The sequence below is a fragment of the Halichoerus grypus genome, chromosome 5, assembly GCF_964656455.1.
Source record: "Halichoerus grypus chromosome 5, mHalGry1.hap1.1, whole genome shotgun sequence".
Classification (NCBI taxonomy): domain Eukaryota; kingdom Metazoa; phylum Chordata; class Mammalia; order Carnivora; family Phocidae; genus Halichoerus; species Halichoerus grypus.
Window position 1 is genome coordinate 166,095,893 of NC_135716.1, and position 18,239 is coordinate 166,114,131.

An 18,239-nucleotide genomic window follows, 5' to 3' on the forward strand; every position below is an offset into this window, starting at 1 on the left:
TTATTTCATGGATACAATATCTTCTCTTATTTCTCTGAGGATACTAATAATTTTTGTTTTGTATTTTCTTCTGCTTACTGCATTGTCTATTTGCTTCAAACATTGTTTGTCTACTTGCCCTCCCTCTTTTATCCTAGAGACTTCCTTCAAATATCTAGTGATATGTGACTAAAGGTTGATCTTTTTTTTTAAGACTTCATTTATTTATTTGAGAGAGTGAGAGAAAGAGAGAGCATGAGAAGGGGGAGGGTCAGAGGGAGAAGCAGACTCCCCGCTGAGCAGGGGGCCTGTTGCAAGGCTCAATCCCAGGACCCTGGGATCATGACCTGAGCTGAAGGCAGATGCTTAACTGACTGAGCTACCCAAGTGCCCTGAAAAGGTTGATCTTTGAGTAAAGTACTAAATAACTAATTGGCAGCCCTGTGTGTGTGTGTGTGCGTGCGCACACACGTGTGTACACATCACTGTGGGGGTCCTGTCAACTGGGCAAAAACTAAGCTTTTATATTGGGGAATATCTAAATATCAGTGTCAGCATGTGTTTTCTCTGGGGCCTTGAGAAAAGAATCCTCCAACCTCCTGCTTGGGGAGCATACTTCTGGCTGTCAGGATTATGGTAGCAGAGCTGGAGGAGGGGTCTGTGGACCTCCTCCCCACTTTCCATTTGGTATCTCACTCTGACCCTTTCTGTGTCTGCTGGCCCCAAGTTCAGAGTTCTTCCAGGTTAACTTCTCAAGGGAAAAACCCTCAACCTCTTGCAGAGTGGAGGGTTACTCACCTGATTGTGCAGCATACTGGGGGGGGAGGCGGCTAAGGGTCTCAATGCTCCCTCTATAGATAATCCATCTTCTGCCCCTGTTTTCAGTCCCACACCTCACCCCTGCTCAGCCTGTTACTCCCCTTCAAATTGCTTTTCATCATCCAAATATGTGTTGATATCTCTTAAGGAACATAAACTCAGGCACAAGAGATGAAGTAATTTGCCCAAGGTCACACGACCAGTAAGTAGCAGAGCTGGTATTTAATTCAGGCTGTCTAGTGCCAACATGTGGTAATGACTTTGCTACACTGCCCCTCAGTGCATGTTACCTTCCTTCCTGTCCCCAGCCCATCCCATAGTTAGTGAAAAAGTCAAGGAATGTGAATTTACTATAGGCTGAGGTTTGTTCACTCTTCCAACAGGTATTAATCAAGTATCTGGTATGTGCCAGGCACTAAGTAAGGAATATAGGAGTAGAGATGACAGTCTAGTTTCTTAAAATTTATGGTCTTAGGGAGGGACCAGACATTGAACAAACTGCTACACTAATTAATATATAGTTACCCACTATTACTGCTCTACCATGAATGATAAGAACAGGGTGTAGTGATGGACACTACCCAGCAGGAGTGTGAGGGAGGTTTGTGGAAGGAATCTGGCTTATATCGGAAGGTCAACAATGGCTTCTCTGAGCATGTGAGCTATGAACTGAGTTATAAGAAGAGACATCCAGAAGGTTGCTCCTCTCTCTCCCTTTCCCTCCCCCTCTCTCTCCTTGCCAAGTGAAGACACAGCAAGAAAGTGGCCATCTAGAAGCCCGAAAGAGAACTCTCATCAGAAATTGACCATGCTGGCACCTTAATCTGCCATTTTTAGCCTCCAGAACTGTGAGAAAATAAATTTCTATTGTTTAAGCTACTCAATGTATGGTATTTTGTTATGGTAGACAAGGTGACATTTCTACCAGGTTGGAAAGAATGAGAAGGAGTCAGCCAGGTGAAGATAAGGAGGTAGATTGTTTCAAGCAGAAAGAACAGCATGTGCAAAGACCCTGTGACAGGAAAGAGCTTAATGAGCTGCAGGAATGGTCAGACATTAAGTGTGACTAAATGGCAGTAAGCCCGAGAAGAAGCAACAGAAGATTCAGCAGGGAAAAGTCAGCAGGGGTCAAATCATGCACAACAAAAAGTTTGGGTTTTATTCTGAGTGCAGCGGGAAGCCACTGGAGATTTTAAGCAAGGGAGTGATGTGGTTTGATTTATGTGTGTTTCTTAGAAGATCACTTTGACTACTGTATAGAAGCTGATGAAGGGAAGAACAAGACTGGGTGAGAGACTGAACTTTCTGGAAAAATAAATCATTAACTGCCCCACCCCTCAAAACTCTACTGTTGGCCTCTATTTTTTTTCTATTTCAAAAAGTTGTAGATATGACATTAGACCCTTACCTTATACCATATAAAAAATTAACTCAAAATGGGGGCGCCTGGGTGGCTCAGTTGTTAAGCGTCTGCCTTCAGCTCAGGTCATGATCCCAGGGTCCTGGGATCGAGCCCCACATCAGGCTCCCTGCTCAGCGGGAAGCCTGCTTCTCCCTCTCCCACTCCCCCTGCTTGTGTTCCCTCTCTCGCTGTGTCTCTCTATAAAATAAATAAATAAAATCTTTAAAAAAAATTAACTCAAAATAAATGAAAGACCTAAATGTAAAACTATAATGCTCATAGAAGAAAACAAAGGAGGAAAAGCTACATGACACTGGATTTGGCAATGATTTCTTGGATATGACACCAAAAGCACAAAAGAAAAACAGATAAACTGGACTATATCAAAATGAAACAATTTGGTGTGGTGCCTGGGTGGCTCAGCTGGGTTGAGCAACCGACTCTTGATTTCAACGCAGGTCATGATCCCGGGATCCTGGGATTGAGCCCTGCATCAGGCTCCATGCTCAGTAGGGAGACTGCTTCCGGATTCTCCCTCTCCCTCTGCTCCTCCCCACCTCTAAAATAAATAAATAAATCTCAACACTTTGGTGCATCAAAGGACACTATCAACAGAGTAAAAAGGCCACACAGAATGGGAGAAAATATTTGCAAATCACATACCCAATAAGGGGTTAATATGCAGCATAGATAAAGAACTTCTACAAATCAATACTAAAAAAAAAGCAAACAACTGGATGTAAAAATGGGCAAAGGACTTGAACATACATCTCCCTGAAGATATAAAAATGGCCAATAAGCATATAAAGAGATGCCCAACATCATTAGTCATCAGGAAAATCAAAGCCACAATGAGATACCACTTGACACCTACTAGGATGACTACTATCAACAAAACAGAGGGGCACCTGGGTGGCTCAGTTGGTTAAGCGTCCAACTCTTGATTTTGGCTCAGGGTGGTGGGATTGAGCCCTTCATCAGGTTCCACATTCAGTGGGGAGTCTGCTTGGGATTATCCCTCTCCCTCTGCTCCCTTCATGCTCTCATGTTAGCGTGATGCTTGCTCTAATAAATAAATAAATATTAAAAAAAAAAAAAAACAACAGAAAATAACAAGTATTGACAAGGATGTGGAGAAATTGGTGCACTTTTGGTGGGAATATGATATGGTGCAGCCACTGTGGAAAACAGTATGGCGATTCCTCAAAAAACTGAAAACAGAATGCCATATGGTCCAACAATTCCACTTCTGAGTACATACCCAAAAGCATGAAGAGCAGGGTCTCAAAGAGGTATCTGTATGCATTCAAACAAGCACTTTTCATAATAGCCAAAAGGTGGAAGCAACCCAAGTGTCTACTTACAAATGAATGGATAAACAAGATGTGGTCTATACATACAAAAGAACATTATTCAGCCTTAAAAAGGAAGGAAATTCTGACACACGCTATGACATGCATGAGCCTGGAGGACACTGTACCACATGAAGTAAGCCAGTGACAAAAGGCCAAAAACCTCTATGATTCCACCGATAATGAGGTACTTAGAGTAGTCCAATTCACAGAGGCAGAAAGTAGAATGGGGATTATCAGGAGCTGGGGGAAGACAGAATGGGGAATTATTATTTAATGGGGACAGAGTTTCAGTTGGGGAAGATGAAGAAAGTTCTAGAGATGGGTGGTGGTGATGGCTGCATAACAGTGTGAATGTGCTTCATGTACCTAAAAATGGTGAAAATGGTAAATTTTATGTTATGTGTATTTTACCACAATAAAAAAAAAGGACGTGACTAACGTGCCGTCACTGTGTGTTCCCTAAGTTGAAGAGTGTGGTGCGGGAATCCTTTAGAGCCCTTCAGATCTTGGCTCCACAACATACAGGACTGTGTGATCTTGGGTAAATCACTTCACCTCTCTGAATCTGTTTCCTCGTTGGCAATTTCAGTGTAATTGGCTTTTTAGGAGCAACACATGTGAAAGTATCTAGCTTACTGGCCAGCATGTAGACAAGAACAGGCAGCCCTTTTGGGTTTTTTCCCCTGATATCAGTCTGCTTTTTTCTCATAGGGTTCCCATTGGATCCAACCCTGAGGGTGAGGACAGTAAGCCTGGTGAACCTCTATTGACTCTGAGATGCCTTGGGAAATCCTTTGCTTTCTTCCTAAGTCGAAATCCTCCATTAGGTCATCTTGAATTATGTAGCTGCTAGGGAATGTGCTCCCAGCCACGTGTCTCAGTCCTCAGGGAGGCTTCCTTCAGAAGAAGCACCAAGTGGCCGACCATGTTCATGTCACAGCTTTACGCCCATCCCATCGTGTCGGACAAGCCCCACTGGCAGGGAAGATCATCCCCACCTCAGTCTGACAGAGACAGGGCGTGCTCTGTGTCTGAAGCACGTCAAGTCCACATGTGCTCCTGGGCCTCCGGAGAGCTGTGCTTCTCAGCTGACAAGTAAGCCCCTGGTAAGAATTTTCTTCCCCAAGCAAAGCCAGGGCCCTTGGTTAGAGCGGCCGAGTGGCAGGTGCTCAGAAGGCTAAACCGTTCCCTCCTTCATGCAAGGCCTGCCTGGGACCGGTCTGACAGCTTTGGGTGGGTTGTTTGTGTTCTGTAAGCAATATTCTCTGAATATCTTTTCTTCCATGGGCCAGGCACTGTGCCAAAAACAGTGAGTGCACGATTTTATTTCATCCCCACTGCAAGCCTGAGTGCTAACACCGCCCTCATCCCACAGAGGAGCTAAGGTAGATGGCGCACCCAAATTCACGCGGCTGGGAACACCAACTCAGATCTGGTCTCCAGAGCCCACGCCTCCCTGTCACCTGCACTAGCTCGCAAACCGTGGCTGTGCGGAGGGGCCCGGTCTGGATGCCAAGACCAAGTGGGGCAAACGTCTGGACGGGCGCTGGCTCCACAGCGTTCTTCTGTTCCTCACACCTTCCTCCACCCTGCTACAGTCCGGGGGGGTTGGAGACAATCTGCTCACAGTCCAGGTGGGGCTGGGGAGAGACAGACCTACAAACATCAGAAAAATGTCACAGGCACCGTGACGAGGCCTGAGGAAAAGAGGTGCATTCAGAACAAAACGTACACCTCTGGTCACAAGGGGTTGGCAACCGATATTTATGGGCAACAACTCTGTGCCAGGTCTTTCCCAGGCATGAGTTCATGTACTCCTTATATCTAAGACGTGCCCAGCACAGGGACAACATGTTCCTTCATTTATTCCTCCCAGCACCTCCCAGGGTAGAGAGAATTTATGATTCCCCAGGAACAAGGAGCAGTAAAGGGACTTGCCCAAGGCTGCGGAGTCGGAAAGAGGCTGAGGGGAGATTCAAACAGAGTGCTTCTCCCCAGAACCCAGCTCCTTCCCCTTGACTTCCGTTTCAAGCTTCTCCCCTGTGCACCCCTCACAGACTCTCTTTGACAGTTAAAATATAAGCTCTCCAAAGGCCTGGCCTTTGTCTTGCTCCCTGGCTCCCCACTAGGCACCTAGAACCTACAGCAGTCCCTGCACAAATAATAACGTGTTCAACACACATTTGGGAAATGAGTAAGTGTCCCGTGCGTCTTCCACACGAGACTGGGACATGCTTCGGGGAGGAACCGTGTCCCCTCCATGCTGTATCCCAGGATCAGCCCAAGGCCAGGTCAGAGGGGACACGGTTTACTGGAGGACGCCCAGTGGGACAGAGGAGTCCAGGTGCCTGAGCCTTTAAAGTAACCAGCCACAGACTGAAGAGCTCAGACTAGGACAATTCTTCCTCCCCACTCCCCTCCTCCCTTCCATCCTCAACCCAGAACAACACAGGTCCCCTGAAGGACACCTGAGCCTGACCCTGCTCGCCCTGAATCCAAAGCAGCTCAGTTCTGCCGTGGCCGAAGGAAATGTCAAATCATTTCTCCAAAGTAGCTCATTTGTTTCTAACTAAGCTGAGGGGCATGTTTTCCACTCAGACACCACAGCCCATGAGGATCAAAGTAGGGACAAGAGACCTGAAAACAAAACCAATAACAGCAGCAAGGTAAGAGCACCAACCCTCAGTCAGACTGACCTTGTGGCACCTCAGGGACAAATCGAACAAAATGGCTTCAGGGTCGATCAAAACTCATTTGGTTCCAAACAGCATGGATTGCTGGCGTATTTCGAATTAACTTGGTTCCAAACCCTTTTTGAGATCTCAAAAATAATAGCTGCTCACTATGAAATGTTCAAACAACATAGAATCATTTAATAAAGAAAATTTAAAACCACTATTAATATTCCAGACCACTGTTACAGATAACATACACTCATACCCTGTTTTATATAAACGGGATCTTGCTTTAATACTGTTATATAACCTGTTTCTTTCTCTCAAAACTATGCTGTGACCATCTCTCTATGTCCATAGATACAAATTGATATAATTTTTGGTGACTGCCTGTGATTCTAATCCAGAGGTCAACAGGCTTTTTCTGTAAAGGGCCAGAGGGTAAATATTTTAGGCTTTCAGGCCACAGAGGATCTCTGTTACACATTCTTGTTTTCTCTTTTACAACCCTTTCAAAGTACAAAAACTATTTATAGCTCAAGGATCACACAACAACAGACCGCAGGCCAGATCTAGTCTCACTTGTGGACACTGAAGCTCCTGCATGAAATTACTTAACAAATCCCCTATTGAAAGATATGTAGGTTGTTTCCACTTTTTCGCTATTATAAATAACACTGTGATAAACACCTTTGTGCACACAGATATCTGTTGATCTCCTGGGGAAAAATTCCTGTAATCTCAGAGCTAGAATGCAACTTCACAGTGAGGGCATTCCCTCTAAGGCCCTCCAAACAAATGGCTATGCAGTTTCTGCTTGAGTATGTCCAGAGACGGGGGACTCACCACCACCTGCAGGCACAATCCACCCTGTTATTGGGACCACATGCAGAGTAAGGAAGTTCTCTCTCTTTTTTCGAGCCAAGGGCTGCCTCTTTCTCAGCTGGCACAATTTTCCCTGGTTCTGCTCACGGAATCACAGTCTAAAACTAACCCTTCTGCCTTCCACATGTTGGAAAATGGCAGGGGTTAAAGTCCACGCATGCCTCATCCAGCTGTGCTGAGACCAGAGTGAATACAAGGAAGTGCTCAGTGCACTTTGGCCATTATGGCTGCTTGGGTTAGCTGCCTGCTCAGCACCATGTGGCCATTCCTCGGCGCCCTCAACTTGGGTTGTTCTGGCACACTCCTGGGTGTGATCATCTGAGGACAGAGGATACCACCCTCTTGGGTTAATGGAGGGCCAAAGATGATGCAGGTCAACTATGTGGTAGGCACACAGAAAGTGCTCAGGCCTGGCCTTCTCCCATCTCCCCAGGCAAATAAGAGAGGCCAACGCCATCTTCTGTGGGAGCTAGAACCTCAAATCCTTTCACGTGGACATATGCCCCAGCCAGCAGGGCCGGCCCCTGTGGACAGGTGTCCAGGTTTGTGTCCCATGGCTGGCCCCATCTGCCCACATCCAGATGCGCTCTTCAGTGTTTCCGAGCTCACCACTCACTGCCGGTGCAAATACCAGATTAAACTGCACCCCCCTGTCACACAAGTCCCCAAACTGGCCTCCTCAGCTCACAACTGTGTTCATCTTCTCCTTCTAAACTGCTCCAGAAATTCCCTGCCCCCCTGCACATCTACACTGCGGGCCAGGGATTTGGCAGATACCATCACCACCAAGTCTTTCATAACCGTGGTGGGTTGGATGGTGGCCCTGAGAAGGACAAGTCCACGTCCCAACCCCTAGTGCCTGTATGTACTGACTTTACTTGGGAAAAGGGTCTTTGCAGACGTGTTTAAGTTAAGGATTTTAAGATGAGACCATCCTGGATTGTCTGGGTGGGCTCTAACACCAGGGACAGGGGTCCTTGTAAAAGACACACAGGCAGAGGAGGAGACAAGGAGCTGACCAGGTGAAGACAGAGGCACAGACTGGAGGGGCGCAGCTACGCGGAGCTGCCAGAAGCTGGAGGAGTCAAGGACGGCCTCTGCCCACGCACCTGCAGAGGGAGCATGGCCCTGCAGACACTCTGTGGACTTCTGGCCTCCAGAACTGTGACAGAATACATCTCTGTGACATTAAGTTCACGCTAATGTGTTAGGGCAGCCCTAGGAAACTAGCACAGTAAAGGTGCAGCCCAGACAGAGGCATGGCCTTTGGCACCAGATACACCCAGATTTAAGCCCCAGCCCTGTCTCTAACCAACTGTACAAACTTGGGCAAGTTCTAACTTCTCCCAAGCCTCAGTCTGCTCCTCTGTGAACTGGGTATAAAGATCCTACCACATGACGGTGTGGCGAGAACAAAATGAACTCCTGCCTATGATGTCCCTAGCACGCTGCTCATATCAGAGTGGCTTCTCTTGTCCAGAGGAGGAAAAAGGGCCCAGAATGACACCTGCTTCAGCCATCCTGGCAGTCCCCGGCTCCATCCTGACTCCTGTGCTGGCCTTTGGTAACCTGCCACCATTGCAGTGGGACCCAGAGCCCTGTGCTGGAACCTGAGCACTGGAAGAAGCTCTGATCCATAACACTGAGTTCCAACCTCCTCTCCCACTTTACAGATTGGGAAACTGAGGCCCGGACAGGGAAGGACAGCTGCACGAGGTGACACCAGGTGTCAGTTCCCTGACTCCTGAGAGGCCAAGTTCTTTCTTCTCTACCAAGCTGTCCTTCTTTTATTTATTTATTTATTTACTGACAGAGACACAGCGACAGAGGGAACACAAGCAGGGGGAGTGGGAGAGGGAGAAGCAGGCTTCCCACCAAGCAGGGAGCCCAATGAGGGGCTCGATCCTAGGACCCTGGGATCATGACCTGAGCTGAAGGCAGATGCTTAGCGACTGAGCCACCCAGGCGCCCCCAAGCTGTCCTCCTAGGAACTAAAAATCTCAGATGAGGGCTCAAGGCGGTTGAGGCCAAAGGGAACAGGGCAGGCTCCTGTCCAAGGCTTCAGAATTCCTGATGAGGGCCTGGGCTCTTAGTAGATGCCTACATTCTAGGTCCCTGCATCCAGCAATTAACCAATGTAGGGTAGGTCCACGGATAGAGCCGTCCCCGTCGCCGTCATCATCTTCACTATCTCTATCTCGGCAGCTATGCTGACTCAGTGCTTACACGGGCCTGACGTCCTCTACTGAATTCTACCGTGGCGTTCACATAGATTAGCTCACATTCATATAGATTAACTCCAACGACCCTACGAAATCGCTACTATTATTATCGTCCTTATACAGAAGAGGGAAGTGAGACTTGGGGAGTGTACTGGGTTGAATAGGTGCCCCCAAAATTCATATCGACCTGGAACCTGTGATGTGACCTTTTCTGGAAATAGGGTCTTTGCCGACATAATTAAGATGAGGTCATACTAGATCAGGGTGGGCCCTAACTCCACGATGACTGGTGTCCCTATAAGAGGAAATGCAGAGACACACACAGAGGGAACACGGCCATGGGAAGACAGGGGCGACAATTGGAGAGATGCATTTGCAAGCCCGAGGGACACTAGGGTCTGCTGGCACCCACCAGAAGCGAGGCGAGGAAGGAGTGTTCCCGAGAGCCTTCGCAGGGAGCCTGCCATGCTTGATTTCACACTTCTGGCCTCCTGAACTGTGAAGGATACATTTCTGTTGTTGTAAGCCACCCAGTTCACGGTCATTTGGACGGCAGCCCTAAGACACGAATACAGAGGGGCGAAGCATCTTGCCAGCCGTGGCCTCAAACACAGAAGCGATCTAGGTCTGTTCAAATCGCTCCACTCCCCAATTCTCCCAACAAAAGGACTTTCTCTTCCATCAGGAATACAGAATGTGAGCACTGAAAGGAAAGGTGGTGGGTGAGAGTGTTTACCGAGCACTTACTCTGTTACACTTACACTTACACTTAGCTGTGCCGCTAACTGAGCACCACGAGTGTGTATCCCACCGGGTCTGCACGGGACGTGAGCTTTCGCCTCATTCTACAGGTGAGGAATCCCAGGCTCAGAGGGCAGAAGTAAGTCACCAAAAGTCCCACGGCTAGGAGTGGCGGGGCTGGGCCTTGGGTCCCTCGGACTCCAGAACCTAACCTCTACCCCGTCTTCTTCTCCCTGTGCATCGAGCTCAATCCCTTTGTTTCACAAAGGAGGAGGACAAGGCACTGCAAGAGCAGTGATCACAGAGGCTCTGCCCACAGTGGGGAACAAACAGCTTAAACAAAGCATCTGCCCGCCAGCCAGCCAAGGTCCGGCTGGGGCTCCCTCTATTTGTACACAAAGGGTGGTTGCTCTTCCCACTGGCAAAACAAGCCCGCTGGGCAGCAAGGGCTACAAGCTGTCCCTGCCCACCATTTAACAGGAGTGGCAAGTTGCCAGAAATTAATTAGCTGTCTCAGTTTTGGCACAGCCTGAGGAAGGAAAGTGGTTAATTATAACAAGGCATGTCACAGGAGAAGTTTAAAGGCTGGAACATGGAAATAAAGAGCCCTGAGTTGAACATGAGTGGGGGCCAGGGTGGCCAGGTCACGCTCAGCAATAAACAGGGCAGAGGCTTGTGCCGTTCAGCTCAAGAACCACAACCCGCGCATGGAAGCCAGCTAGAAGCTCTTCTCCATCACCCTGGCTCTGCTTCTGGCTTAAGGGTGGCTGGGCCAGGGAATGGGGCAGCCAGACACAACAGAGGCCCCAAGAAAGCAGAGTTCCTCAAGTGTAGCATGTCAGCCCACGGTCTCTGGAAATAGGACATGCCCCTCCTACAAACACCTACTGACCTGCTGTCTGAATGTCAGACCCAAGGCTGGGGCTCCAGCTGTGAGCGAAGGCTACCCCCGCCCCCCCCACACACACACCTGCTCCTCTGAAGAGAGAGGGAGAGATGAGCAATCAAGTGCTTGAAAAACTATGTGTGAATGGGGAACACAGAGGACACTGTGGCAACACAGAGGAGGGGGGAGTCTCTTGGCCTGGGGGCATTAGAGAAGGCTCCCCGGAGGAGGGATTTACGAAGCCGAGAAGCAAAGCGTTACTCTAGAGAGAAGAGAGGCCTGAGGCTCCCGCACATCTTCCCCCTTGTCTTGCGGTTGGAGGATTTTTATCATAGATCCCAAGTACTCCACAGAGAGAACCTCATTAACGAAGTGTCAACTAGATATTTAGGAAATAGTGATGTTTCCTTCAGGTCAGGGATGGAGCTAGGAAATAGTATAGAAGATGAATGGGACACAGATCCCACCCTCCAGGAGCGACCAGTTGGAAAGGGAAGGCAAACACTGGAACGAGCAATTACGTTACAACTAGAAAACACGGATTCATGACCATCTACTTGTGTGTAGCTCCCCTCATTCTATGCGAGGCAGGGACAAAGACACTTGATTTACATCGTTGCATTTCATCCTCACAACAAATGACTGTGGTAAGTAAGCATCATCACCACATTTGGCAGATGAGAGGACTGAGGCTCAGAAAGGCAGAGAAACTTGCCCAAGGTCACACAGCCTATAAGCTCTAGTACCAGGACTCAAGCCTGGCTCTGTCTGATTCTGTGATGATTAGTTTTATGCGTCAACCTGGCTGGGCTCCAATATCCAGTTATTTAATCAAACACCAATCAATCTAGTTGTTGCTGTGAAGGTATTTTGTAGATGTGGTTAATATATGCCATCAGTTGACTTTAAGGAAGTTATCCTTGGTAATGAGGCTCAACCTTAAGAGCAAAACTGAGGGGAAGAAGAAATTCTGTCAGTTGACTACATCATCCGCTGTTGCCCGAGAGTTTCCAGCCAACCAGCCTCGCTAGACCCCACAACTGCATAAGCCGATGCCTTGAAATATATCCTTCTGGTTCTTTTTTTCTGGTAGGACCCTGTCTGATACAGACCTGAAAGGCCATGCTCTAGGCTAAGGTGGATGCCAGGGAGCCACACACTCTCCGCACCAGAGAAGGGGCAAAGACACCAGCCCCCAGGGAAGCATTGTAGAGATTGAGAGGTTCCAAGCAAGGTCCCCTGTAGGAAGCCTTATAATATTGCCAAAGTACACGCTCATTTTTGCCATAGTTGGATTTGATGGATTCTTGATAATTCGGAGTCCTTACCATCGCCAAGTAAATGTCCCACAATTCCATGTAAAAATACTGCGTGCAAGTTTGTCATTCTTAGTGACCACAGTGTGGGTAATACGGGGACGATACAGTTTGCCTCACCTGTCCCCAGCCCCCAAGGGATACTCCTTGAGGACAATGGGCAAGGCCGGCCCCGTGCAGAGCACCTCACATCCATTCTCTCCTTTGACTCACACCCACCATGGGAAGTGGATGCCTATGTACTCCCATTTTGCTCACAGAAGGAAACTGACCCACAGGGCAGAGGTGTTTGCCTAGGAGTACCGAGTGGACAGAACGAGGATCCAAAGTCAGATAGTCCAAAAAACCCAGGTTTCTCCCCTCTAGGCCTTTGGCCATGCTGGGCCTTACTTATCACATATCCCTCTGCCTGACACACAAGAGTTTCACTTTTGTTTTATTTATTAACAATTTATTATTTTAATAACTTTACAACTCAGTCTACCCTGCTCCACGGCCTCTCCTGATCCCGGCTGCTATAAAAAAGTCATTTTTCACAGTTGGAATCAGAGGGTGTCATGAATTCCACTTTCTCAGCCACTGCTTCACAATCTCTTGGCACATACAGGCTCTGGGAGTCAGGGGGCCTTGGTTCATGGGCTGACTGGCCCCGGGCAAGTGAATTAGCTTCTCTGAGCCTCAGTGTCCTCATCTGTCAAATGGAGAGAAACGTGCTACCAGCCTCAGAGCGTTGGGAGAATTAAATGAGATAATACGTGGAAGGCGCTTGGCACAGAGCTGACCACCCTGTCAGCACTCGAGAAAGGTCAGCAGCGCTATTTTTGGTGTGAAGTCCTGTGGAGTCAATATGCCATGCTTTGCTGGGATGACAGGGCCTTAGCAGGTAAAGGAAGTGTCTTAGGGCTACCCGCCCCTCCCACAGAACAGCCCTCAGGCCACAGGCTGGGCTCCACTTCCCTGCCCCACTGCTCCCCAGGGAGGAACGGAAAATCACTAGATGGGGGGCCCTTCCTAGCACTTCAGGAGCATGAGTTTTTGTAACCGAGGGAAACAGTTTATCTCCATCTGTCCTGCAGGGGCGTCTGGGCTGGCCTGGAGAAGCGGTTTTTTTCCCTTAGCTTAATCCTGTCCCAGGTTCCCGAGTGCTGGGAAACCAGCCAGAAAGCATCATTATCACCAACAACTTCCTGTTCCGGGCCAGGCCCTGAGCTAGGGCCATACATCTCCCTTCACCTTCACCTTCACCTTCACCATTCCCTCTGCCTAAAACACTTCCTCTCAGAGGCAGGCCTCTGCTTGGTTGTCTCCTCGTCCCCGACGTCACCATATATAACTGCACTCTCTCTCATGGTCAACTGTAACCTTGGCCTTACATCTACTTGTTTACTGTCTATCTTTTCCCCACTAGAATGTTGGCTTCATGAGGGCAGGGACTGTGTCTTGATCACTGTTACATGCCTAGCCCCCAGAACCATGGCTGGTATTAGGAGGGGCTGCGGAATGTATGTTTGCCACAACCCTGTGAGGTAGGTGATTTTCTATCATCCCCATTTTACAGGTGAGATGAGCCCAAGGCTGGAGGCCAGCGAGAAGCTGACCTGGGTTTGAACCCCCATCTCTCTGCAACGTTCGGGGTTCAAATCCCTGGCTCTGCCCCGGGAATCTTGGACTTCTCTGGGCCCGTGAGACATCAGTGGCCCCCAGGCCGGGTTGCCCTGTACAAGAACCCACTCCCCATGCTCCTGGGTACGACTATTTCTAGCTACCCTTTGGCTCTCCCTTAGCCCAGGTAATCCAAAGAATGGAAAGAGAAGCAAGGGGGGACAAGGGGTTAGGAAAGGCAAGTTCCAGTCCTGCCTTGGCCACTAACTCAAGAGACACTGAACCTCTCCAGGCCTCGGTTCCCTCATTTTTCAATCAGAAGGGCTGAACTTGACATACAGGTGGCAAAAGACAGGGCAATGGCTAAGAGGGTGGGCTCTGAGATCAGAGTGACCCGATTTCAATCTGACTCCGGGACTTGGAGCATGTAACAGGACTTCTCTGTGCCTCAAGGCTCCTCACCCATAAAAGAGGGCAACAAACTCACCTCATATGGGTCTGTGAGGATGAAATGGGATAATATCTATATCTCTCTAAGCAGACTGCCTGGCCCAAAATGAGTGTTTAGTAAAGAGAATCTTCATCCACGATTCACAGCCCTATGCCTTGGTGAAAAGGTCACCTCGGCAGGGGAGAAGAGTGAGGCCATTTCCGCCTCTCCCTGTGTTGTTCACTGGATGGGGCTTTTTGACCTCACAGGACTTTGAAGTTTGAGTTCTTTCAATTTATCAAGACTCAGAAAGCTACAGAAGACAAGATTCTTCCCGTACACACCCACCCTGGCCAGAGACAAAGCTGTTGATTTCTGCAGCTGCTCTGGGAGCTATAAATCAAAAGAACCCAACCCAGACACCCCACCCCACCCCATATCCCCCAGCTGGTAATAGGGCCACTGCAGCCTGCATGATGGTAAATTGCTAATTTAAGCCAGGCTTTCTGCTCAAGCCCACGATTATCCCTCTTCCTGTGCATGTTATGATGTTCTGGGTAGCCAATTGGATTTAGAGGTCCCAGGACTCTGAGGTTAATGAAATCATGCCTTGCCCTTTGCATAGCCTCCAGACAGGCATCATCTGCCAGGAAGGGGAAAAGGGGAATCTGAGATCACAGCATCTCTGAATCTCAGTGGTGGGGAGGGGAGCCTACAATCATGTTTATCTTTTCTCCACCCAAATCTCCAGTGCTGTGCCTCCACCCAGTGGTTTTCCAGTGTCCTCTTGCATACCTTCAGAGATGGGAAGCTCCCTACATTACACAGCAGCCCATACCTATTTGGAGAGTTTTCTAAAGATTTATTTATTTATTTGAGAGAGAGAGAGAGATAGCATGTGTGGGAGCACGAGTAGGGGGGAGGGCAAAAGGAGAGGGAGAGAGAAATTTAAGCAGACTCCGTGCTGAGCACGGAGCCCAACACGGGGCCTGATCTCACAACCCTGAGATCACGACCTGAACTGAAACCAGGAGTCAGATGTCCAACCAACTGCACCACCCAGGCGCCCCTGGAGAGCTTTGACTGTTAGAAATTTCCTTGTATAAATAATAAGAGGTGTACACAAATATACGTGTTCAAGAATGTCCACAGATGAATTGTTTAGATTGGCATAATATTGAAAATAACGTAAGTCCCCCCCAATAGAACACATTCATACAATGCAGCCATCAAAAAATCATGTTTTTAAAGAATGTTTGATAACATGACAACACACTCATGATATGATGTCAGGTGAAAAGCAGCTTACAAAGTATTATATATAACATGATCACTATTCCAATACTGTGATCCTGATATCATTAAGACACACACACACACAGAGGCAAAAAGAGAGAGAGAGATGAGAAGGAAATACACCAAAATGACAAAGCTTTTTCTCTTTGTAGTGAGATTATGGGTAATGTATGTCTCTAGTTAAACTTCTCCATATTTTCTGAAATAACGGTGTTACCTTTACAGCAAAAGAAAATTTTTAATATTGAGCTGATAAAACTTCCCTCTACATCTACCCAATAATTCCAGTTCCTCTGGGGCTCAATAAATACTGATCGATGGGGCGCCTGGGTGGCTCAGTCGTTAAGCGTCTGCCTTCAGCTCAGGTCATGATCCCAGGGTCCTAGAATCGAGCCCCGTGTGGTGTTGGGCTCCCTGTTCAGCAGGGAGTCTGCTTGTCCCTCTCCTTCTGCTCCCCCACCGCCCCACCGGCCCCCAACTCATGCTCTCTCAAATCAATAAATAAAATCTTTAAAAAAATAAAAATAAATGCTAATCGAAAGAATGAGAAACAAGCCTTTGAAACAAACATGATAGAAAATGTTTACTGAGGGGTGCCTGGGTGGCTCAGTCGGTTAAGCATCTGCCTTCGGCTCAGGTCATGATCCCGCAGTCCTGGAATCAAGTCCTGCATTGGGCTCCCTGCTCGGCAGGGAGTCTGCTTCTCCCTCTATCCCTTCCCCCTGCTTGTGCTCATTCTCTCTCTGTCAAATAAATAAAATCTTTAAAAAAAAAAAATGTTCACTGAAAACTTGCCAAATGCCTGCTTCTGTGCTGAACTCCTTCACATCATGCCTCATAAACTTCTCAAAACCACCCTATGGAGCTCTAATGCTACTCCCATTTCACAGATGAGAAAACTGAGGCTCAGAGAGGTTGTGAATGGCTGAGGCGCGCTCTCTCAGTAAACGGCACGGCTGGGCCTGATCCCAGGTCAGTCTGGCTCCCACATCTGGGCTGTCAACTGCTGTCAGCCACGCAGAGGCCTCGGAGGTCTGCAGACTGCAATCTGCCCGCTCCCCCCTTCCTCTAACTAGATGTCACTAGCTCTCGCTCCACATGTCTCGTGGACAACAGTGGCAGAGTGGACACGGAGTGGGTTTGGAGTCAGAAAGATCTGAGTTTGCACCTTTTGGACCGTGGGAGGCGGCTGCTCCCTCTGAGCCTTCCCGCCCTCATCTATCCATAAGAGTCCACAGCCACCATTGCGGGGCCGTCGTGAGGGATGGAGAAGCGGCGGCTCAGGAGACGCTGCCTGGTGCCCTTGGTGACTCTGGGCTCACCCCAGTGTGTCTGTGAGTCACACACACTCCCCAGGGAATGAACCCAAGAACTGGAAAGCAGCAGGCGGTGGGCAAGGCCAGGAGGTACCACGGGGACACCAGGTGGGGCTGCTTGCTCTCCCTGCTCAGCCTCGGGCATGGGGCGGGTCATGTGGCCCAGCCTCCTGCCTTCTGGAAGGTCGCACAGCACTCCACTGTATGTATGTATTTATTTATTTTTAAAAAGGACATTAGGTTTTCTTTGTTTTTAGAGAAGGAAGGGGAAAGGGGCAGAGGGAGAGGGAGGCAGAGAGAATCCTAAGCAGGCTCCACGCCCAGCACGGAGCCCAACGTGGGGCTCGATCTCATGACCCTGAGATCGTGACCTGAGCCAACATCAAGAGTCGGACGCTTAACCGACTGAGCCACCCAGGTGCCCCAGCACTCCATTTTAGAAAGGGGACAAGTGAGGCCAGGGTTTCACTGACGCATCCAAAGTGGCACAGCTCTCTTCCATTGCCCTAAGCCAGCCTCTTGGGTTTCCCCGCATTGAGGCGCTCCCCCTCTGTCCCACCCCATGCCCACCCACTCAATTCATCCTCAATTCATCCTCTTGAACACCATTCTGCACAGATCGCTCCGAGTCCTCTTCCCCATGGCCTGTGGCTCAAAGCTCCCTCATTTCCCGGTACAGTCACCTTAGCTCCCCGAGAGCCCGCCCAGCCTTGGCTCCCACTGCCCAGACCTGCAACTCCTGCCCCAGGGCAGCCTCTGGCCCCTGACACCACCGTGCCGGCCGGTCTCTGGGCCTCTCCTCCATCCCCGGCCCCTCTCCCTGCCAGAGCAGTCCAGCCAAAGCTCAGCGCACAGCGGACGCTCCTGACAACCATACCAGGCCGAGGAGGACACCTACTTGCGAGGGCGGGTCCACCTTCATAGCCACCCCGGCCCCTGGCACTCACTCAGCTCCGCCCCGGGGTGAAATTCCCCGCCCTCCGCAGCTCTCCGTGATCCTGGGAACCTCGCTTTGCTCGCGCTGTTCCCTCTGCCAGGAATGTTCCGCCCCTCTCCAAGTAGCCAACTGCTCCTGCCCCTTCACGAGGCAGCACAGGCAGGACCTCCTCTGGCTGGGTCGGGGGCTTGCCCTGGCCTCCCACAGCTCCAGGAAGCTGGAGGACCGGGCGGTGTGAGAAGCCGGGGGCCGTGTGGAAGCTTCAGCTGCGGGTCTGGGCCATGGGAGCCGAGGCTGGATGGGCTGGCAGGGGTCGGCATCAGCAAATGCTTGTTGGGTAAGTAGATGTGCAGACAGTTCAGGAAGCAGGCAAGGGGC

The 18,239-nt window shown here is 49.4% G+C and overlaps 1 protein-coding gene across 2 annotated transcripts in view; it reads right to left on the minus strand.

Moving 5' to 3' along the window:
* OPRD1 (opioid receptor delta 1) overlaps positions 1 to 18,239 on the minus strand; it is a 32,152-nt gene that overhangs the window by 8,535 nt on the left and 5,378 nt on the right. The window contains exon 2 of one of the 2 annotated variants that reach the window (XM_036123461.2): positions 5,037 to 5,195. The exons of the other annotated variant lie outside the window; for it this stretch is intronic. Within the exon in view, the coding sequence (XP_035979354.2) occupies positions 5,037 to 5,195 (159 nt within the window). The remainder of the gene's footprint in view (positions 1 to 5,036; positions 5,196 to 18,239) is intronic. 2 annotated transcript variants of the gene reach the window in all.